Here is a 24,815-nt window from a genome sequence, read left to right on the forward strand (position 1 = left end):
TCAATCATGTAAGCAAGCTAATTGAAAAAAAACATTTCTCTAACTTTATATTAGGAGTGTAACTTTGTGCTATTGGACTAGATACGCCTGTCATCTATGACAGACATGCCCAGGAATGCTAAAAAGTAATTGGCCATGCAAATGGGATATTCCTAAAGCTCACAGAGATTCCCACCAAATGAAGTTGTCTTAACCAAATAAGAGAAGGACGAGTTTCAGGCTTTTAGAAGGATCCATTTACAGGCATACAATGAATGTGCTGATTAAAATCATTTGTTTCTATTCACCAGGCAAGACCTCCAAAGGTTTTGAATAAGCTATGATCCCTTACTCTATCTAGTCTTAGATATTATGTAATCTTTAACACAATCCCTTTCTATAACCCATATTGGTCTCCTCCAACTCTTTTAGAAATAGTATTATGTTTCTTCTGGAATAAAAGATAATAATTCCAGGAAAAAGTAAACTATCTTAAAATGCAATTTTCTAAACACAGCAAAATACACATGGGGATTCAGTATGTGGCAAATTCTATGCTTTTATAATCTTAGTGGGACCACATTACAGAAAAATGTAAAATGCCAGCATATGAAAATTCACGTAAAAAAAAGCCAAAAGATAAATAAAAAGCTGGAAAAAAAATCACAACTCAAATTACAAAGGTCTTATTTTCCTAATGCATTTTTAATATATTAATGACAAGACTAAGAGACCAATCTAACATAGGTGAATGATATGAAAAGACAATTCACAGAAAAAAATAAAAATGGCTCCTAAAATGTAATAATATCACTCATAATAAAGACACTTCACTGAAACTGCACTGAAAGATCATTTCTACCTATCAAATTGTGATCCAAAAAGTAATAAATGGTACTGCTGAAGAATATAGGTATTGTTGAGGGTATTATGACAAGTGAAATAAGTCAGAGAAAGAAAGACAAATACTGTATGATTTCACTTATATGTGGAATCTAAAAAACCAAACAAAACTCATAGATACAGAGAACAGATTGTTGGTTATCAGAGGGGAAGGGGGCTGGGAAGTGAGCAAAAAGTGTGAAGGGGGTCAACCGTATGGTGACAGATGGTTATGAGACTTACTGTGGTGATCACTCTGTAGTATATGCAAAGATCAAACTACTATGTTGTACACCTGAAACTAATATAATGTTATATACCAGTTTTTCCTAAGTTAAAAACAAACAAACAAAAAGAATATAGGCACTGGTGATATTTATATATGGGGAGGATATATATATATTCTCTACAGAGGGCAATTTGGCAATATAAAAATTATAAATGCACAAGGCCTTTGATGCAATTCCTTTTCTAGTAATGTATCCTAAAGCTATATCCCAATGAGTGAAAAGATTGTAACTACATGTATATCTGTGTCCATATCCATATCCATTCATCTATCTATCTATCTATCTATCATGTGCCTATTTACTCTCAATAGAAAGATACCCAAGAATGTAGCAGAGGCTGACCCTAGGAAGGGCAATGAGAGTAGAGTGATTTATATTTAGTCATGTTCATTTGCACTTCTTGGGCTTTGAGCCCTGGTATCTCTTAAAAAAAAAATTTAACATAGGGGCGCCTGGGTAGCTCAGTCGGTTGAGCGCCGACCTCGGCTCAGGTCATGATCTCACAGTTCGTGAGTTCGAGCCCCGCATCGGGCTCTGTGCTGACAGCTTAGAGCCTGGAGCCTGCTTCAAATTCTATGTCTCCCTCTCTCTCTGCTCCTCCCCTGCTCATGCTCCGTCTCTCTCTCCTTCAAAAATAAACAAAAATTTTTTTAAAAAATTAACATAAATTTTCAAAGGTGCCATATTCTAAGCACGAATATACGGTGCTAAGGAAATAGAGGCTCTACTTCCGTTGATTATTTGATTCATTTCTTTGATCCAAAGTCATTCACAAGAACTTTGATTAAAATACTCTGGAGTGCAGGGGTGCCTAGGTGGCTCAGTCTGTTAAGCGTCTGACTTAGGCTCAGGTCATGATCTCATGGTTCATGGGTTTGAGACCCACATCCGGCTCTGTGCTGACAGCTCAGAGCCTGGAGCCTTGCTTCGGATTCTGTGTCTCCCTCCCTCTCTGTTCCTCCCCCGCTCATGCTCTGTCTCTCTCTCTCCTTTAAAAATAAATAAAAACATTTAAAAAATTTAAAAAAATACTCTGGAGTGCAGCATATATTATAAATAGCTCAAATTTATCCTAGGTTTTGAACAGTAGATATACTTTTCCTTTGACACCATAGTGCAAGAAATGTGCATACCCCTTTGTATTACTTTCTTCACCTTTGTGAGATTTCTCCACCATGATGTGGGAACACACCACAAGGCAGCAGTTTGGACTCTTGCTGTTTCTGCCTATTGCGTCATCGCTGGTCTTATGTAGATACAAAAGGGAACATGCTAGATTCCACCAAACACTTTGCTACCTTGACTACTTTACATCAGTGCCTCATTTAATCCTTACAAAGCCATTATGACGAAAGTATTTTTGTCCTCATCAGTCTGATACTCAGAGAATCAAATAGGTTGTCCAAGAGAGCCAGATGCAAATCCAGATATATTTGGTGCCTCAGTGGAGTGTGGACACCAGGTGAACAAGAATTACAAGTAATTAGCTGCACATAGTAACTACATAAACAAATGTGTTTTTAATCAATGCTTTTTAAGGGAAATTAATTAATCATTCCCAAAATATTTGTAAACTGATGAATATGTATTAAATTCAGATTTTAAAAAACAGACTTAGATTTGATTCTGTTAATACACAAAAAAATCAAACATAAGTTTAAGAATCTTCTGAGGTTCAGCTTGAATTATACTAAAAACAGTTTAAATGTTCACACAACTAACCTTGCTTTACCAATGAGAAAACTCAAACCACACCTAATCAATGTTTTTAACTTGTGTAGTGGTAAGATACTGATCAGACATTTGTGGCTTATATTATCCCAAATCCGCACATTGAATTCTCTGTCGAAAGGATTTGGGTTTTTAGGTTGACTTTGCAGTACGTGGTTTAAAAGGAAAAAGGACTCGACATTACAGCAGGCAACAAACTTGAGAGAAATAGCAGGAAAGACTTAGAACATGAATTCTTTTTCAATCCCAAAGAGATGCTGTTCCAACAAGACTCAGGTCAGAGGGCTGGGCACTGCTGGGGAGGTCACATGACTGATCTGGGCGAACTTGTTTTGTGAAGAAACAGATGATTTCTAGCTATGAGGCTGTTGTTCCTGTAACTTTTTAGCAACAGTTAAATCCATTAAATCCAGTTAAATCCAGCAGTTAAATCCATTTCAAAATGACAAGCGAAAGAAAAGAACATTCTGAATAAACTGCAGATGAATGGAGTTTTCCCCTGCCTCCTTGGGAATATTATGAGCATCTTACAAAAGGGGCCATATCCTGTTTCCTTCTCTGGTTGCTACAACTGTGGTTTGTATATTGGCTGTATCACTAATGTGAATTTATAACCCATAAATGCCAAAAGAAAAAGAATCAATACTCCTTCACAAATACGCATTTTTCTTACCCTAACTTTCAACAAGCACTGTTTTAAATCATCATTATTTTTTTCTGCACTGGAAGCAAATCTACACATCTTTTTCATACCCTACTGCTAGCACAGAAGGTGAAATACTGACATAAATGAAAGGAATTGCAAGTTCAGCATTAATATAAACCAGGAAAACACTACTGGGATATTTAAAACTCAACAGTGCCTCCTAGTGCACCTATAAAAATTAGCATGAGCCCAAGATGCAAAATAAATCAGGCTGGAAAAAAGTAAATTAGAAGACATTAATGAATTTATCCCTTTAAATCATCCAGGAATCAGTCTTTCGGAATGAACCTGTTTACTTTAACAAGACACACAAATTATTTTCAAATAAAAACAGGGCATTGAGAAAGATCAGATTCAGGTGGAAGGAAATGGCACAAAGGCATGTGGAAAGAGATAATGCAAAAGATAAAGACACATTTTTAAAGAAAGAGAAAGAAAGGGAAGAAGGAGGAGAAGAAGGTGGAAAAAGACTCTTACTGCCCCCAGAGCATACCAACTTGAAGGAATATCACAAACTTGGATAATGATAATATGGCATTTTGCTCTGAGCCAACACCCACCTTTGTTAATTTCCTCATAAGAGAACTCCTATCAGAAACGGGAACCCTCTTGCTCTGTTGGTGGGAATGCACACTGGTGCAGCCACTCTGGAAAACAGTGTGGAGGTTCCTCAAAAAATTAAAAATAGAACTACCCTATGACCTAGCAATAGCACTACTAGGAATTTACTCAAGGTATACAGGAGTCTTGATTTGTAGGGGCACATGTACCCCAATGTTTATAGCAGCGCTTTCAACAACAGCCAAATTACGGAAAGAGCCTAAATGTCCATCAACTGATGAATGGGTAAAGAAGATGTGGTTTATGTATACAATGGAATACTACTTTGTAATGAGAAAGAATGAAATCATGCCATTTGCAACAACGTGGATGATACTGGAAGGTATTATGCTGAGTGAAATAAGTCAGTCAGAGAAGGACAGATATCATATGTTTTCACTCATATGTGGATCTTGAGAGACTTAACACAAGGCCATGGGGGAAGGGAAGGGGGAAAAATAGTTACAGAGAGGGAGGGAAGCAAACCACAAGAGACTCTTAAATACAGAGAACAAACTGAGGGTGGGTGGGAGGTGGGGGAGAGGAGAAAATGGGTGATGGGCATTGAGGAGGGCACTTGTTGGGATGAGCACTGGGTGTTGTATGGAAGCCAATTTGACAATAAATTATATTTAAAAAAAAATAAAAGAACTCCTATCATCAATGTTCTTCTTGCCCACCAGCTACCATTGGTAGCATCAAAGGTCTTCACACGTCTATGCAATTATTGGTGCTTTCCACCATGGCCCCTAAAGTTGGAAGTTAGTTTTTTCTGCTTAAATGATCATAGCTTTTTCCAAAAGTTTCTGATATCTGAGGGTTTACAACATTTGGGGATCATGAAAAGAAGTAATGCCATGAAACCCAGCAAGAAGGTACTCAGATGAGTGAGGAGTACTTGGCTATGAATCTGTGCCCAAAAGAATTTCCCCTTGCTGGATCCACCTGATATCCGCAAATTCACCCAATGTTTCTACTCTCATGTCTTCATTCTTTCTTTGTTTCACCAAAAACGTATGTAGAGTTCTTATCTGCTCTTTGTTTGAATTCTATTGTCCTCAACATTCCCTTCACTACTTTGAAGAAATCTTACTTGGCCAGTACTTTATCTCAATGTCCTCAAATATGTCTTGCAAATTAAGCTTCCTCATGACCACTAGATAGAAAAACATCAAGAGAACCTAAATTATTTGAGAAGAGAAGTCTAAGCCTGACAGAATAAGGAAAGCACTCATAGTTATACACCAACTGTAAGTTAATATCAGGACCCCATTATATATGTATATGTTTATTGTATACAATCCTCCTTAAGTTGACCATTTAAGAGATTTTGTACACTTCTTTCCCATTACGGCATTTCAAAAGGTTCAATGTAAAGACTTCCGCCATGTATGCTTTGGAAATACATTTTGATGAAGCCAGTCACACTTGACTATCCTATTAGATTATTTGGTTTCCAAAATGTGGAGGCAAACAGGTGAGCAGACCCGTGTGTCTTCATAGAATTAATCCTTACTTTTGTGTACATTCTCTATATCACAAAACCACAAGGCACAATAGTGAAAGAACTTTGCAGTTTTCAGACCAACACAAAATTCTTAATTAAAAGAGTCTGCATGTTTTGAGGAAATAAGACTTATTAAAAGCTGCTGTATTTTCAGAACTGTCTTTAGTAAAAGCAACATCACTGAGAATTCTTTCTTTCTGTTCCACTAAAGTAAACAAATGTGAAGCAATTCCAAAGAGAGAGGGAAAAGCTGATCAAGAATAGTGAATGACATCCAAAGTGCAAACAATATGGCAAGACTGAGTAACAGAACAGTAGGACAAAATTTGCTGCTTGACCAATGGACAAAATGTAATTACTCAAAAAAGGAAAAGCAGTGTTCATTCAGAGACACACAAAACAACATTAAAATTATGATACATCCTCATAATAGAACACCATGCAGTGACTGAAAATGATGGAGGTCTGTATTCAATTGAAGAAAAGTTATGTTACATGAAAACACAAAAAATATTCACATTTGAAACATTTATATATTATTTATATACATCCTATTCCTGACAGAGTGCTCTCAAATTGACACACTCTCCTTTCCTCTACCTTAAATCCTGTTCCTCTCCTCTTGATCAGGGACCCTCAAAACCCAACCCCATGTTTCTCCCAGCTTTTGCTGAAACATGCTAGCTAAATACTACGGCTCCTTTGAGGTTGTGTTCTTTTCCTGTCTTTCAGATCTAGTACATCCCCTCCTGGGTGATATTATAACTTAATCCCAGGAAGGGAGATTTGGCTTTGGGCCAGGAAGGGAGACAGGTATACATCCTGATGGGGGTAAGGGAGAGGTGCCTTTGCATCATCTTCAAGCAAGGAAGGAATTCTAGCCCTTATAAGAAAGTGGGCCACTTCTTCAGGCTCAAAGACTCAGAAAAATCTGGAGGATTCAAGATTTTTAGGATGCATTAATATCACTGTCCCCATCCAAGATGGCAGGGTCCTATTGTTTCCCAACCTTGACATTGCAGATATACCTTGGTTTAGGGCTCATCTACTCACAATTAATCTCATGACCCTGGTCCTTTGTTTTCTCTGCTTTCCAGCCATAGGACATGAGAACATTTGCATATGATACCAAGTAGGCCCTTTGACTTTCACATTTAGCTTGTAATTTCTAATTGCTCTTTCTTAACTTTTCATTATCTTTTTCCAAGTTTCAATTGAGTTTAGTAATAAACATTCAATATTATTATACTTATAGTTGCTTTTTCTCTCATTTTTACTATCTGCTTTACACATTGTACCTGCTAACACATTACCTTCCACTGATCCACTGTCCCAATTGCCCAACAGTAGATTTTTTCACAATTATACTGCTTTTTTGTCAGGGTCTCGTGGTGCTCCCGCTACCACCAGTAACAGTTCTCTTTGCCAACCAGGTAATGTGTGGTTCTGCTCCAGGATCTTATCCCAGCATGTGTCTTTTGTTTTGATCTGGTTTGGGTTTGGGGGACCACGCACGTCAACTCTCAGGGATGGGTTCCCAGGTAAGTTATCTGAAATAGGAATTAGCATGTAAACAAGCTTAATTGGGAGTGCTCTGAGAATCAACACTTCAGGAAGAGAAAGGAGGGTAAGGGAGCAAGATTAGGCAGAAACTGTGCAGTGATACAATGTATTGCAATAGAAGCCTTAGGTGAGAGCGCTGGGTGTTGTATGGAAACCAAATTGACAATAAATTTCATATTAAAAAAAAGAAGAAGAAGCCTTAGCTGATTCTCTGAGGAGTTCCAAAAGTTGGATGAACCTTGAGGACCACCCTAAACTAGAGCAAAAGGGCCAGACTTTGATATCCTCATACTCAACATACTCAACAGTCATTGGATGGGACCACCTGGGAGGAGGGCATGGTCTTGGCAAGGCACCTTCTTCGGTCAAGGCAATCCCTGACAGTGTCTGAGAGTTGAGAATAGTCTGGATGGGGGCAACATCCCCACAGCTGAGAGTCCCTCTTTCCTGATGGAGACTCTGATCAGTGCATCATAGCAGCCACTGCCAGAACTCAGATCCATGCAGCACCCTGGATATCCCTGTCTCAATAAGTATACATTTTTTAAATTAAAAATAACAGCAATATCAAATAACAAAAATCTCAAATATATACATAGAAGATGGTAGGGAGGAAAAAAAGAGGGACTGTACAAATTTTTTTAAAGGTCATCTTGTTAAAGGGAAGAACGTCCTGGTAGACTGGATCCTTACTCTGTTCTCTCTCTCCTTAGTAATGGGATCACACATCCACACTCCTTATCATGTAATTTTGCAATGCCCTCATAATGCCTTGGAGTATATATCCTTATCTATTCACCGTGTGCTAGAACATGTGACATGTTAGCAGCTATGACTCAACCAGAGACTTAAAACGGGCTTTCAGAGTTAAGCTTACCCTCTTGTGCCTACACTATTGCTATTAAGACATGCCCCAGCCTGCTGTTCCAAGGAGAGGATGACAGACACATGGAGCACAGGTATTCCAACCAATCAACCGAGACACCATGAGTAGCAAAGCTATGTCACCACACCCAGCCTATATCAGCTGAACCTCAGCCACTACATAGATGCATGAATGGTGAAAAGACTGCTATTATTTGGGTTTATCTGGGGGATAGCATATTACAAAACATCATTATAACAGTACCTAACTTCTACAGATGTAGGGGGTTTTTTTAATTTTTTTAACCTTTTATTTATTTCAGAGACACAAAGTGCAAGCAGGGGAGGGGCAGACCACCAGATCATGACCTGAGCCAAAGTCAGATGCTCAATCAACTGAGCCACCCAGGAGCCCCTACAGATGTAGGTATTAACTTATAGACATTGTTAGAAAATATAAGTTTAAATATGTGTATGGCATTATTTCTTCTAATACACTAACAGGAAACAAAAAAGAAATCATCAATTCAACAAACAATAGAATGGGGGTGGGGAGCGAAGTAAAAAATAATACAAAAGCATAGCAAGAATGAGCAAATAAATAAGGGGTACAAACAGGCTTAAATATAAAATAACAATAAATATTAATAAGTAAAATTCGTTTTAGAGGACAGACTCACAGATTGAGGAGGTTAAAATTAAACTCAACTATTTAAGAGATGGGCTTAAAATAACAAGACAATGTTGAAATAAAGGGATGAGAAACGGTATATCAAGAGAATGCTTAGAGGAAAACCAACCATAACAATATTAATATTGAAATAAATACAAGATGAAAATTATTAGAGTAACCCAGGAGGACTATTACATATTAATAACTGTGCAAGCACATTTCAATATATCAAAAAGACACAACAGTCATGATATTTTATAGATTTAACTACACAGCTTTGAAATATATAAATCAAAATCTAATATAAAAGGCTTCTGCACAGCAAAGGAAACCATCAACAAAATGAAAAGGCAACCTGTGGAATGGTAGAAAACATCTGCAAATTATATATAAGAGGTTAATTTCCAAAATATACAAAGAACTCACAATTCAATAGCAAAAACAGTCTAATTTTAAAATGGGCAGAGGATCTGAATAGATACCTTTGCAAAGAAAACATACAAATAACCAACAGAAGTACATCAAAAGGTGCTCAACATCACTAATCATCAGGGAAATTAATTCAAAACCAGAATGAAATATCACCTCACATCTACTAAGATGGCTAGCATCAAAAAGACAAGGCACAGTGCTGGTGAGGATGTGTAGAAAAGGGAGCCCTGTATACTGTTGGTGGGAATATCAATTAGTGCAGCCACTATGGAAAATGATATAGAGGTTCCTCAAAAATATAAAAATAGAACTACCATATGATCCAGTAACCCCACTTCTGTGAATGTATCCAAAGGAAACTAAAACATTATGTCAAAGAGATATCTGCACCCTCATGTTCATGGCAGTATTATTTATTTATGACAGCCAAGATGTTGAAACAACCTAGGTGTCCATTGACAAATAAGTGGATAAAGAAGTTGTAGTGTATAAAAATCATTCAGATGAAATCATGTGGATGAAATGCAAATCATCCACATTTGCAGCAATGTGGATGGAACTGGAAGTTATTATGCTGAGTGAAATAAGTCAGTCAGAGAAGGACAGATATCATATGTTTTCACTCATATGTGGATCTTGAGACACTTAACAGACGGCCATGGGGGAAGGAAAGGGGAAAAAAATAGGTACAGAGAGGGAGGGAAGCAAACCACAAGAGACTCTTAAATACAGACAACAAACTCAGGGTGGGTGGGGGAGAAGGGAAAGTGGGTGATGGGCATTGAGGAGGGCACTTGTTGGGATGAGCACTGGGTGTTGTATGGAAGCCAATTTGACAATAAATTCTATTCATAAAAAAGTTAAAAAATCATTCAAAGAATAAAAATAGCTCTTGGAAAGTAAAAACAAGGTCAAAACTAGGAAAAACTAAACAGAAAAGTTGGAAGATGAAGTTACAAAAATCTCCCAGTGGATAGAGCAAAAACACAAAGACAAGAGATTAGCCCATTAGAGTACCAATCCAGAAGTTCCAACATAATACTTAAAGTCCAGAAAATAAAGAGAAGGAAATCATCACAGTATGTATATATGTAGATATATATCTGAAATCAATCAGATTTCAGATTGAAAGTTTCCAAGCAGTACCCAAACTGTGGCTGAAAAAAAAATCCATACAAAGACACATCATTAAGAAATTTCAAAATATTAACAATTCTATAGCCAGCCAAACCATCAACAGAACAAAGATATGTCCAGACATTCAAAGTCACAAAAAAATTACCACTCATGCACCCTTTTCTGGAAAGCTATTGAACTAACAAAACAAGGCAGTTTGGGAAGAGGCGAGAGGAAAATATCAAATCAGGAACTGGGGAACACAGCTCAAGTCAGAAGCAAAAGCAATCCCAGATTACTGATAGAGACCACAGATTACTGATAGAGATCACAGTTCTATACCAAGTCTAGAGAATGACCAGGAAAGACTTTAGCAAGTTAGGAGTCTCTGAGGAAAGATTTCTTTAAAAGATGAAATACAATAGTTAAAGTGTGTGACTATACTTAGAGAAGATAGATATACATCCTCTGGCTAGTGCTTGTGTTTCAGTTAATAAAAAGAACATTAAAAACCAAACGTTAAACAGACAAGTATCAACACAAATTGTTGTACAAGAAAGGAAATCCTAACAAATTATAGTAAGCACCTAATGAAACAGAAGGAAATATAAGATACTCTGTAGGAGCTTAAAAGAGCATGGTAGACCCATATTCTTGCCATGATGCTGTTTCCAAGATACATTAATTTTTAAAAGCAAATTATAAACAGTGTAATATTTGCATAACACCATATACACAAAATTATACTAAATATTTCTATACCACTTCTATACCATATGCCAATAGCAGTGCCTTTCAAAATGTGGTCTGTGGATCAGCAACGTCAACATTATTTAAGATTTAATCAGAAAAACATATTCTCACTTCCCCCCAAACCTACTGAATCAGAATCTCTAGAGTAGGGCTGAGGAATCAAGCTGCTTGCCCACCACTTGCTTTCCAGGTAATACTTAAGCACAATAAAGTTTGAGTACTGCCACAGTGCTGAATAAGAATAAGAAAGGTCTGATTAGAAGAATTAACCCTGGTGGTGAGAGTGGGATGAACTGTGGATATATCCAAAGGAGCAGCCTGATAAATCGTTGTGCTTTAATGGTTTTCACAAGAATGTATTTATTCATTGACTATGCAAAAAAAGACAAAATAATTTTTCAAGGAAAATGTACTCAGGAAGTATGTGCATAAAATATGACATAGTCCCTGTTTATCAATGTCTCTCTTACATTGGAATGTTGTTCTCCAGATGTAAATTCCATCGAGCTAACTATTGCCTGTGGCTGAAAGACAGCACATGCTAGAAAGGAAATTAAAAAGAATTTTGATGAACTACTAAAATTCCTCTCCTTGAAGCACAGCTGGTAGGCAATGTGAGAGTGGACGGAGCCTCCCAGGACTGCTTGGATAATTAGAGTAGATGGTACATGTTCTCTAGAGCTAACAGACATTGGGGCGCCTGGGTGGCTCAGTCAGTTAAGCCTCCAACTTTGGCCGAGATCATGGCCTCACCGTTTGTGAGTTCGAGCCCCACATTGGGATCTCTGCTGTCAGTGCAGAGCCCACTTTGGATCCTCTGTATTCCTCTCTCCTTGCCCTTCCCCTACTCCTTCCCTCTCTATTTCTCTCTCTCTCTCTCTCTCTCTCTCTCTCTCAAAAATAGACAAACATTTAAAAAAATAAAAATGAAAAAAAAAAAAAAACCAACAGATGTTGAAGGCATAGCTCTGACCCACAGCCTTAATTTGTTCTGGGCACTATGCTACCATTCACATTCTGTCAGGGAAACAGTCTTCTTTTATGATGTGTCAAGGGACAGAGAGGCGGAGGTGTGCTGATACTACACTGTGGGCTTTGAAGCTGGAGCCAGGGCATAGCAGTGAAGGATGTAGGTGGCCTCTAGAAGCTGGAAAAGGTGAGATACTTGATTCTCCCTAGCCTCCAGTAAGAACCAGCCTTGCTGACATCTTGATTTCAGCCTTGTGAAACTGATGTCAGACTTCAAGAGTCCCAAGAATTTTGGTGTCCTGCATCTCTGATGATACCCAGTCAGCAGAAATGACAGAATGCCTCAAGCAGACAAATGGCATGCCTCCCCTTGTGCGAGAATGCACAGTGGAGATGACTGCAACTTCACAGCATGGTCCAAGTTGACACCCTGCTCCACGAACTGTGAAACAGCCCTAAGTCCATGGCGACAGCCCACAGGGAAGAGGGAGAAGGTGAGAAGGAGAAATGCCAAGGCTCTGACCTGTACCTTCTTATGGAAATGGAACTCTGCGTTTGTGATGTATTTCTATCTCAACTTTAGGGAAACTGGTGAGATTGCATTCTTCCAAAAGGCAGAAGGGAGTCTCAACGAGGATTTTGGGTAAGAGGAGATGTCAAAGAATGTGGAAAAGGCACGCACTTTAGAGCTGCAGCCTGCTCCGGCAAAAATGGAAGACCTTTGGATCCCTCCCACTGTAGCAGTTCCGGTAAGGACATGGATGAGGAGTAACAGATGAGAACACACACATACAGCCAAGAGGTATAGCCAACGTCTAGAATTAGCCGCTTTGTCCTTTAGTAATTGTTGCTAGTTCTTGGGTGCCTGGGTGGCTCAGTGGGTTAAGCGTCCGACTCTTGCTTTCAGCTCAGATCATGATCTCACGGTTTGTGAGTTTGAGCCCTGAGCTGTGCTCTTCACTGACAGTGCAGAGCCTTCTTGGGATTCTCTCTCTCTCCCTCTCTGTCTGCCCCTCCCCAACTTGCACGCACACACTCTTTCTCTCTCCCAAAATAAATAAACTTTAAAAAAATGTTTTACAATATAATATATAAGTAAACCCAAATTAATAGAATAAAACTGTAGGGAAAAAAAGTAGGCAATTTGTGAGAGTTTTGTGCGCTGTTAATCAGGGAGAAGACTGTCTTTTTGAACGCTGGGAGATTTTGAAAGATACAGGTGAGTGAAGAAAAAAGGAAGATTAAATACATAGTTGGGCTAAATGTTGATGGGGGAGGCTGAGGCTAATAATTACAATGGAACTTACGAATTTCATACTTTAATTTGTGGCTTTTGGGTTTTTTTAAGACTAAAAAGGTTAGGAATTTATAGAAGTATGAAAAAGAATTCATGTTTGACTAGCAAACTCTGGGGGAAAAAAAGATTTGGGTCTCTGTCATCAAAGTCTTATGTTCTAATAAGCTCTCTCAATAATATTAGAAATGGTAAATTGAACTCAGTTTTTGTTTTGTTTTGAGAAAATGCATGAAAGCAGGGGAGAGGGGAGAGAGAGAGGGAGAAAGAGAATCTTCAGCAGACTCCACGCCCAGCGTGGAGCCCAACATGGGGCTCTATCCCACAACCCTGGGTTTATGACCTGAAACCAAAATAAGAGTTGGATGCGTAGCTGACTAAGCCACCCAGGCATCCCTGAATTCAGTTCTAATATAGAAGTCAGGTAAATGACAGTCTGTCTTCATTGCCAACGGGTTAGCTATTCTTTAAGATATGCCTGTATAATTATATAATGCAACTAAAGGTTTAATAACTTTTCATTTATTTGTTTTTGAGAGACAGAGAGAGCACAAGTGGGGAGGGGCAGAGAGAGAAGGAGACAGAATCCAAAGCAGGCTCCAGGCTCTGAGCTGTCAGCACAGAGCCCAGCACAGGCCTCAAACTCAAACTGTGAGATCATGACCTGACTTAACCGACTGTGCCACCCAGGCACCCCTATAACTTTTCAATTGATGACATCATTGCTCTGCTTCCTGGGTTACTCTATAAAATTGTTTTCAGTGATTTGACTTGGAAAAACATTAAACACTTCACAGGCAAGTAGTGGAACCATTTTATGGAAGCCAAAGATAGTTGACGCTAATCTTTGTTTTTCAGTTTATTTATATTTATATTTATATTTATATTTATATTTATATTTATACACACATATATATGTATCTGCTTATACATGTATATATGTGTGTACTGGTTTATTATCTTACAACTGCCTTTCCTTTTTCTTATTGAAATATTTTTGACTTACAATGTTGTATAAATTTAAGGTGTACAACATGTTAATATGATAGATTTTTATAAGGTAGCGATTTCCATTGTAGTGATAATTAGCACCTCCATCACATTACATAATTATCATTTCTTTTTAGTGGTTGGAATAATCAAGTTCTAGTCTCTCAACAAGTTTGATTATAATGCAATATTGGTGCGTATATTTATACCGCGCATTAAATCTCTAAGACTTATTTACTACCTAAAAAAAAGAGAGAAAACATAGGGAAAGTTAAAAAAAAACAGAGAAAAGTCGTATTGGTTAACACGAGGCCCATTTGAGGTACAGAGATAGAAGATAAGGGATGCCTTGGTGGCTCAACCAGTTAAGTGTCCAACTTCAGCTCAGATCATCATCTCATGATTCATGGGTTCAAGCCCCACATCGGGCTCTGTGCTGACGGCTCAGAGCCTGGAGCCTGCTTCGGATTCTGTGTCTCCCTCTCTCTCTGCCCCTCCCCCACTCGTGCTCTGTCTCTCTCTGTCTCTTAAAAATAAATAAATGTTAAACAAAAAGAAATAGAAGATAAGAAGAGGGTTACACTGAGAAGGTACTTCTTTGCTCAGTGGGCAGGAAAATGCATGCACACCACTCCACTTCTCTTATTCCGTATTCTCCATCACCCTCTGAGATGTTCCCATGGCCCTTTGGGGCAAGCAGCTACTTGGCTCAACTCTTCAATGGTGCAAGAATGCCTTTGTTGACAAACCCTACCTAACCAAAATAGTCATAATGCTTTTCTTTCTCTGCAGCACTTCACTTCTTCATCATGACACTATTCCCACTACACGGGTACAAGTCACAGGCTGGTTCTCACTGCCCTGGAGGGAACTGTGCTTTGTCGAGACTCATTGTAGTTTAGAACCCAAGTGGCGCTGGTGCTCTGGAAGTGCACACAGGTTAAATGAGACACCGTGAGACCCAGCCCCCTGGGTAGGCAGGGGGTTGAGAGCAAACATGGGAAAATCCAACTGAGACTTCTTAGTAAGAGAAGTTTTCTTCTTAGAAAGTTTCTCCTAAGGGAAATTTGAAGTACCTTCAAAGTAAAGTAATCTCTACTTAAGAGAAAGAGTGAAATATTGAGAGGTAGAGACAGTTTAAAGTATTCATGAAAGGGTCCAAGAGTAGTATTACTCTCAAGCTTAAGAAATTCACCCTATTTTATATATTGCAAATACCATGAAGCCTCATACTCTGTATGAAGCCATAATGATGGCTACAGGTCATTATATATTTGTTCACACCCACAGAATATACAACACCGTGAGTAAACCATACTGTAAATGATGAATTGTGGGTGATTGTGATGTGTCAACGTAGGTTCATCAACTGAATAACAAATGTACCCCTCCTGTGGAGGTGTGTTGATAATGGCGGAAGCTGTGGGCACAGGAGCAGGTAGTGTATGGGAAATCTCTGTACCTTCCCCTCAACTCTACTGGGAACCTAAAACTACTCTAAAAAATTAAAGCCTAATGAAAAAAAGAATTTTAAGAGAGCCAAGGTACCATGTTAAAGAACTTACCATTTAATCAAGGACATAATAGAGACAGTAAAATAAAATAAGCAAAACATTTGAGTAAACATTTCTGTAAAGTAAACAAATGTCCAAAAATTATATGAAAAGATGCTCAGCATCACTAATCATTAAAGAAATGCAGGTCAAAACCACAATGAAATATCGCCTTATACCAATTAGGACAGTTAATGTATAAAAAAAAGAAAAACAGAAAATTACATGTGATGACAAAGATGTGGAGAAATTGGGAAAAAATGTATGGTGTTTTCCTCAAAAAAATTTAAAATAGAATTATCATATGCTCCAGCAATCTCACTCATGGTTACATATCCAAAAGAATTGAAAGCAGGATCTCAAAGAGATATCTGTACACCCATGTTCACAAAGGCATTATTCACAATAGCCAAGAGGTGGAAGAAACCCAAATGTCCTGTCCGTTGATGGATGAATGGATAAAGAAAATGTGTTGTATACAAACTGGCGAAGGAGAGAAGGTTGCAGATGGAATTAAGGTTGCTAATCAGCTGACCTTACAACAAACAGCTTATCCGCCTCAGCCCAGTATAATCACAAGGGCCTTTAAAAGTGGGAGGAAGAGACAGAACAGAATTGAAGAAAGAGATATGATGACAGAAGCAGGGTCAGAGTGATGCAATATGAGAAAGACTTGATTCATTTGCTGGCTTTGGAAATGGAGGAAGGGGCCACCTATTAGTCTATGCAAGCTGCCATAACAGAAGACCACCGACTGGGTAACTTAAACAGAAAAAATTTACTTTCTTACAGTTCTGGAAGCTAAAAGTCCCTGCTTCAGGTACCAAACAGTGAGAAGATAGAGAGAGAGAAGAAACTATAAGGTCCTCCCATGCTCTTGGGACCACAGCCCTCCAGTCAAGAAGTGCTGTTTCCTAAGGATTTCAGCTGCCTGCCATTCACCAGTGCTGGTATCGCCACTGTCCCCACAGGACCGCCTGGGGATGTGGGCAAGAGATAACAGAAAAACATCAGGGAATGTACTTCACTCTTTCTGATGGACAGGAGCCCCATTTCTCTCTTCCAGACCAAAAAAGAAAAGGGAATGTCACCTGGAGCTCTTTCTGTCTATCTTTCTATCTGATCCCAGGGCACAGGTTTGGGTTTCAGCCTTCCCTGCAGCCAAAGCCAAGAGATATCGGGGCAGGGAGAGGAGAGGCAAAAAATTCACCATGAGTTTGTTGGTAGCTTGCAAGGTAGTTCCCTTCCCAGGTCTGCCTGTTAGCATTTCTTTTCCAGACTCCTCAGAGAGTTGCTCCACACATTCTGTCTAGAGCATGTGTGTGTATGTATTTATTTTAATTCCAGTACAGTTAACATGCAGTGCAATATTCTTTTCAGGTGCACAATATAGTGGTTCAACACTTCCATACATCACCCAGTGCTCATCACAAGTGCACTCTTTAATCCCCCTCACCTATTTCACCCATCCCCCCACCAACCTCCCCTCGGGTAATCATTAGTTTGTTCTCTATAGTTAAGAGTCTGTTTCTTGGTTTGTGTCTCTTTTTCCTTTGCTCATATGCTTTGGTTTTTTTTAATTTCATCTGAGTGAAGTCATATAGTATTTGTCTTTCCCTGACTACTTCTTTCACTTAGCATTTATACTCTTTAGCTCCAGCCATGTCATTGCAAATGGCAAGATTTCATTCTTTTTTTTTGGCTGAGTAGTATTCCAGTGTGTGTGTGTGTGTGTGTGTGTGTGTGTACATATACACACACCACATCTTCTTTATCCATTCATCAGTCAGTGGACATTTGGGCTGCTTAGAGTTTTTAATTTCATTCAGTGGGAGAAACAAGATGGCGTGTGTTTACTTCATCTTGATCAAAACTGGAATCTGTGTCCTGGTTTTTGCCCTCTTCCTACTTAGAGTTAGCTCCTTTTCAATCCCCCTTTGTTGGCTTTTCCTATTTGATGGGCTTTAAATATTAGTGTTTCTCTAGTTTCATCTTAGGCTATTTTCTCACTCTATACCCTCTCCCTAAGTTCACGTCAACCACGTTCATCACTTAATTACATATGTGCAAATATGTCACAAGTTTGTATCTCCAGGCTGATCTTTCTCATTAGTTACAACCTGCATACCCAACTGACTCCTTGATATTTCTACTTCTAGATCTCAAAATAATGACAAATTCAACATGTCTAAAATACAACTCATGATTTACCCTCCAACCCCACTATCAGCCTTCTTTGACACCTAGAGGTCACCAGGGACACTTTCAGGGATGATCAAGCACCAAATTCAATAGCCATCAAAGGTTTATTACATGCATATTTTTATTCAACATATGTTCACTGAACAGCTGGTCCTTCACAAAAAGTATGCACAAAATGTCTTCTCTGTGCCAGACCTTGTGCTAAGCCCTAGGTATTCAACAGCCGATGAAACTGATACAGCCTTTGCCTCAATGAACCTACAGACCAGTGAAATAGATATTAAACAAGCAAACCCACAAATTATGATCAAGTTACAAATTGTGATAAGCGTTCCTAATAAGAGAAGAAGCAAGACACAGGATACCACTTCCATGAAACCAAAAGGAGTTGTGTGTTCCCAGAGCCAAGGATGTAAATGGTGGGCAATCATATTAAGAAAACCCCTGAATGTCATCTTAAGGATTTCAAGTTTTTTTAGGGTAATTAAAAGCCACTAAAGGATTTAAGCAGGGAAGTGACATGATCATATTTTTCTCCAGCATAAATCTGGTTATGCAATCATCCAGGAAATGATGTGCCAGGCATACTTTTACCTTACTCCTCTTTTTAACAATACCTGAAAAGGATCCCTTACCTGAGACTCTCTAAAAGTAATGATTGTAGTTAGTACTGGTTGAGATGGAATCTAATCCAAATGAAGGAATGCACCACTCCTATTAAAGTTACCAATAATTAACTTCAGGATTGCCTATAATATAGGCATATATAGGCATATATATAAATATGATCATATGACATATGATATATATATGATATATATAGGAATATATATGATATATATGTGATATATATAGGAATATATAGGATATATGATATATATGTGATATACATATGATATATGATATATAGATGATATATAGATATGACATATAGATATATGATATATATATGACTATATTATATAAACCACATTTATATTTATATGCACTTGTTTTTCACAGCAACTTTGCATAACATATGGCTGTGACTACCATAACTCCTAATCTCTCATATCTGAGCCAAGAGCTGTTACAGAGATATTTGCCTGTGTCCCTTTGTGGGTCCTTTTCTGACATCTGGATCATCTCTAATCTGTTTCAGCATCCCATTCTGATCCATATTCCATTCTGAAACTCTGGTCTCCGTGTCAATTTGCTCAGTTCCTTGCATCAAAGTTGATCACTAATTACAGAGGTTACTCAGTTGCTGTGTCTTTAAGTTCTCATAATTCACTCTTTGAAGAAAAGATTTCAGCTGTTTCTAGAACTTTGGTTATTCCTGTTTATACTTGGTACTACACAGACGACAGCTACTTCTGGGAGGCCATTACTTCTACTCTAACATGAAATCCAGCTCCACTCTAATAAAAGTCTCCCACAGAAGGGCACTTCAAAATGACTCTGAAATTACCAGGAAATGAATGTGGTATCTGGTTGTGAAGGTTGAGGTATCCAAAGAGAAGAATAATCACATCAGGGATGAAAGCTTCCTGGTCAGCTCTCCTCTACTACCCCAAAGCCATTTACTCAGGGCTTGTCTTCATCCTCCATTATCAAACATCTCTTAGCAATTTTGGCATCAAACTGGTCCCCTTGCTGCATCACTAGAATTTTGCTGGGTGATTATTTCAAGTGTCTTTATATGCGGGTTACACATCCAGAAACATGTCATGAAAGCCCTAGATCTAAAGGTGTATGAGTTAAATAAACCAAACTCAACATCCAATACTAGAACTTCTTGGGTCTTTCATATGGTAAAATTTACCAAGTGGGCTAACCTTCCTCCACTCAAAACCTCCCCCCTTCCCTACTCTAGAAGTGGAGGTAGGCAAATGAGGAGGTACAATGGAGGCACAAACAATGAAAGGGAAAACAAAATTAAAAGGTAAAAAGGTAGGGGCCCCTGGGTGGCTCAGTCAGTTAAGCATCCCACTTCAGGTCAGGTCATGATCTGCAGTCCATGGTTTTAGTCCCGCATCGGTCTCTATGCTGACAGCCTAGAGCCTGCTTCAGATTCTGTGTCTCCCTTTCTCTCTGCCCCTCCCCTCCTGGCTCATGGTTTGCTTCTCTCTGTATATCAAAAATAAACATTAAAAAAAATTTTTTTAGGGGAACCTGGGTGGCTCAGTTGATTGAGCGTCGACTTCAGCTCAGGTCATGATTTCACAGCTTGTGAGTTCAAGTCCCACATTGGACTCTGTGCTGACAGCTCACAGCCTGGAGCCTGCTTCAGATTCTGTGTTTCCCTCTCTCTCTGCCCCTCTCCCACTCGCACTCTATCTCTCTCTCTCAAAAAAAATAATAAACACAATAAAAAATTTTTTTTAATTCTTTAATAAAAGGAAAAAGGGAAGAAATGAGAACTAATCCCACATTTATTTTGGAATGATCAGTTTTTGCTGGAAATAATGTCTCCCAAAGTCTGGTCATCTCAAAATCTGTATCAAAATTTCTCAGGGATCTATCATAAATGCAGAATACCAGGACCCCACGTCAGAGCTACTGAATCAGATTCTGGGAGTAGAGGCCTAGAGTCCACATTTTCAACAAGCAATATTTTTAGACAAATAAAAGCTCAAACATGGATATAAATGTTATCTCTGTCATCTTTGGCTATTTATAAAGCAATATACCTCATTGCCCTATATTGTTTCTTCCTAATTTTCTCAAGGGGGACTTACTTCTCAAACAGATTACTTTAAAGCTGGTAAATTTATTAGTTCACCGAATGACTGCTGTAAACATGAAAGGTACAATAGAATAGATTTCCCTGCCCTTCCGAAGTCAATCACCCAAAAAGAAGAAAGAAGACAAACACACAAAAAGACTTAGCATATGGGTGGTATACTGGCAAAGAAACAGATAAAATTTACACAAATATCAATGTGGTTAGAAAGGCAAGGTTGGCAGGTGAGCAAATCAAGGTTGGCAGATGAGTACTGGATGCCTTACTCAGAAAGTCAGAAGCTCTGATCAGGAGTTCTGAACGAGGAACGGTAGTTAGGGAGCCACCACGCTGTGGTCCAACATGTTTACAAAGATGAAGGGATAATGGGGTTGTAGTTCCAGTTCTGCAACTGTGTGATGGTGAGCGAGCCTTTTAATTTTTCTTTAATTTTCTCGTTTGCATAATCAAGGCCAATCTCTATTATTCGTTTGTTTCCCTATGGTCCCACCTCCTTCTAGAAAGGATTTAAGGCAGAGAACATATCCAAAATTTTTCTGGCACCAACATTCACTGAGTAAATTTATCCAAATTTCTTTCAGGAGCCAATGTGTCAGGACTCTGCAGCCTAAAACTTCTCCAACCGTGAAACACAAGAGACAGCAAATGTTGCCAAATGCAAACGCGAACCTGCTATTGTCCACGGGCAGTCACTTCTGTGTACACAACCCTCACAGCTGTAAAATTATAGGGCTCAAGGTCAAATCAGTGTTCTGTGGGTGAGTGTACGGTCTAGAATTTCTATGGGGAATTCTGCCAGGAGCACACCCCCCTGATAAAACTGCGGGCATCCAGTCAGAGATTTTCATGTGTTCGATACAATAGTTTTTTCATGGCATCTTTGACTTCTTTGTTTCTTAAACTGTAAATTATGGGGTTCAACATAGGGGTGAGCACTCCATAAAGCAGTGAAATGATTTTATCTACTTCTTGGGAGCTTGAGGAAGAAGGCTTTAGGTACATGGAGAGGGCAGCCCCATAGTACAAGATCACCACCGTCAAGTGGGCACCACAGGTAGAAAAAGCTTTGTTTCTTCCTTCTGCTGAGCTGATTCTCAGAATAGTGGAAAGGATGAAGACATAAGAGATACAAATTAAGAGCATTGGGATGGGCAGGAGGAGCACGCTGACCACCAGCATGATCACGTCCATGAGCAAGGAATGTGCACAAGCTAACTTCAGCACGGCCAGAATTTCACACGTGAAGTGGTCTATGAGATTCCCACAGAGGGGTATCTGCAGGGCGCAAGTGGTTTCCAGCAGGGCAGTCAGACAACCCATCACCCAGGAGACAGCGGCCATCTGCACACAGACCTGCCTGTTCATGATGACGGGGTATCTCAGTGAGTTGCAAATGGCCACGTGGCGGTCATACGTCATCACAGCCAGAAGCACACACTCTGTGGAGCCCATGGCAAGGGACAGATACATCTGTACAGCACACCCAGAAAAGACAATGGTTTTCTGGGATGACAGCAAGTTCACCAGCAACGTGGGAATAGAAGCAGACGTGTAACAAATATCCATGAAAGAGAGATTTCCGAGGAATAAGTACATGGGGGTTTGAAGGCGTGACTCTAGGACAGTGACTAAAATAAGAGTGCTGTTGCCCAAGAGGGTTATCAGATACATCACAAGACTGAAGGCGAAGAGAACAATCTCTAACTTTGGGTATCTAGAAAAACCCTCCAGGAAAAAAAAGCTCCAAATGGTGAGGTTTTCTCCTTGCATCTCCTTTTTTGCACCTGTAGTGATTCTAATATTAATCTTCATTTCATCTGAGGACATAAAGAGATGGATCAAGCATAATGTTCATTTAGTTAGGAAAACACTTCTCAAACTTATATTCACTAGTATAAACACAATTCTATTTGACCACAAGAAATCACAAGACTTATCGTTTGATCTAAGGGGGGGGACAGGTTTGATCTACATAAAAAGTTGGTTCTTCCACAACAAAATTTAGAAAAGAGTAAATTTGAAAACAAGGATAAACATATTAAATACCTGAATCTCAGCCTATTATCTTGCTCGGCACGCAGTAGTTTTTCAGTAGATTTGAAAGTACCGTGTGACCAAAAAATATGAAAAAACACTGAATAAACTGAGCACGGATTAGAAAAGTAAGCCAGATAAGTGACATAAAGAAACCACACTTGTACAATAAAAACTAGCAGTGATCTTCACTGAAAGAAGAGGAGGGATATTGAAAGAAACAAATAAATGAATTTTAAACTAACACCTATGAAGTTCTGAGTCTAAATGAACTCTTTCCTTTCCAGCAAATAGCTTGGAGGTCAATACACTTCAGAAATGATGACATTGTTTAAAGCATTGTAGGTACCCATTCTGATTATACTTAAGAACCAGTTTACAAGTCACACAAAATAGCCCACCTTCTTTAAACACTGACACATCCACGGGACAGTATCATTCATTACTGGGACCCATACCTTTTGTGAGCATGTAAATAGTGCTAAAAATTATACCCAGGCAATACTCTTCTTATACATTACAACCCATGAAGATCTAGAAGGTGCAGAAACTGAACTCCCTTTTTAAGCTACCTTAAAATCTCTTGGAAAAGAATATTATAGATCATCTAATTATAAACGAGATGCTGAGTGTTTTTGGGGTTTTTTCACATTTCATGTTAACAAAAAGAAAAGACAAAAACTTACCTTCCTTCTGCACAGATTGCTCTTTTTCACCTTTAATTGTGTTCCTTTTCCCACTAGTTTTTTCCTTTCTATTTTCAGATATCCTTGTTCTGAAAACTTCCCTCCCTTGTCCTGTTTCCCTCGCACTGCCATAGGCTTTGCTCTTTCTTTCATAGGCAAATTCCTCAATGATGTGGCTCACTTTACAATGTTTCACTGTTCACTTTCTTATCACTGGTGTTCCTTCTCGGTTTCCCAGTTTCCGTCAATGTTATCATTTGCCCCCCAGTTCTCCACGTTTCAAAAACTGGCATGCAGGGGGATGGTGGAAATAATCACGTTGGGGACAACAGCTTATACCATGCCCCTAGAACAGGAGCGCAATGTTTTTCAAATAGTTTTCATTATATTACATTATTCTCTGTGACTTCTGCTTCACTGTATCTCATTCTTAGCCTATTACCAAGCCCGCCGTTGTTTTCTGTTTTCCTCATCTGTCCCCAAAGTAGTTGCATTGTAGGTTCAAACATTATCATTTAATGCTCAATATGCTGTTAGCATTCTAGGGAAAGCCTACCAGTATGGCTTTCCTCTGCGGAGACTTGTTGAGCGTGCAGAGTTTTTGCTTTGCCTTTTAAGAGCTTCATTTTTCCTACATCACAAGAGATAGTTCTTATTCGTTTGTTAGTTAACAGATTATTTCTTAGGAACTTCTCTGCCAGGTTTTATATTTAACAAATTCGGTACAAACATTTTATCTTATTATTGTAAGAGATTATTTTAAAAAACTTAATTTTGTGTGTGAGTGTGTATTACTCTTAAGACTGGCAAAAAAGACAATTATTTTTTAGAATGAAAAATCAGCCCGGTTGCCTGGAACTTGATATTTTTCTACCGTTTAAAAATAGTAGTCAGGAGGGGTGCCTGGCTGGCTCAGTCAGTGGAGCATGTGACTCTTGATCTTGGGCTCGTGAGTCTGAACCCCACACTGAGTGCAGAAATTACTTAAAAATAAAAATTAAAAAAATATTTTAAAAAATAGTAGCCAGGAAAAATTGGTCCTCCCATCTGAATTCCCTGTCACCAACTCCAAATAAAATATTGTTTTATGATGTACTATGTGAAGTTAGCTATGTGCAAGAAAAGAATGAATGTATCCATGTTAAAAATGTTAAACATATCATATCAACACTGCAGTTCATTTCTTTCAAAAGTATTGACTGTCACCTCCATAGCTAAAAGTGCCAAAGGATAGCAAGTAACATACTACATAAATTTAAATCATCT

The 24,815-nt window shown here is 38.7% G+C and overlaps 2 protein-coding genes across 27 annotated transcripts in view; both read right to left on the minus strand.

Annotated features, from left to right (window-relative positions):
* LPAR1 (lysophosphatidic acid receptor 1) overlaps window positions 1–23,899 on the minus strand; it is a 352,881-nt gene extending 328,982 nt beyond the window's left edge. For 24 of the 26 annotated variants that reach the window (XM_049636698.1, XM_049636707.1, XM_049636689.1 and 21 more), the window contains exon 1: window positions 23,550–23,769. The gene's annotated coding sequence lies outside the window, so the exon portion shown is untranslated. Of the gene's footprint in view, window positions 1–7,008; window positions 7,246–23,549 lie in introns of all 26 variants that reach the window. The other 2 variants (XM_049636493.1, XR_007459186.1) reach the window with 2 other exon arrangements.
* Window positions 19,087–22,873, minus strand: LOC125926876 (olfactory receptor 2K2). Its single transcript, XM_049636769.1, has one exon. The coding sequence runs from the start codon at window positions 22,654–22,656 to the stop codon at window positions 21,664–21,666; it is 993 nt and encodes a 330-aa protein (XP_049492726.1). The 5' UTR covers window positions 22,657–22,873; the 3' UTR covers window positions 19,087–21,663.
* Window positions 23,900–24,815: the final 916 nt, after the last annotated feature.

The sequence above is a fragment of the Panthera uncia genome, chromosome D4 (genome assembly GCF_023721935.1).
Source record: "Panthera uncia isolate 11264 chromosome D4, Puncia_PCG_1.0, whole genome shotgun sequence".
Classification (NCBI taxonomy): domain Eukaryota; kingdom Metazoa; phylum Chordata; class Mammalia; order Carnivora; family Felidae; genus Panthera; species Panthera uncia.

What these genes read in the sequence shown, in the direction of transcription:
- LOC125926876 (XM_049636769.1), bottom strand. Translation starts at nt 22,656, where the DNA reads ATGTCCTCAGATGAAATGAAGATTAATATTAGAATCACTACAGGTGCA.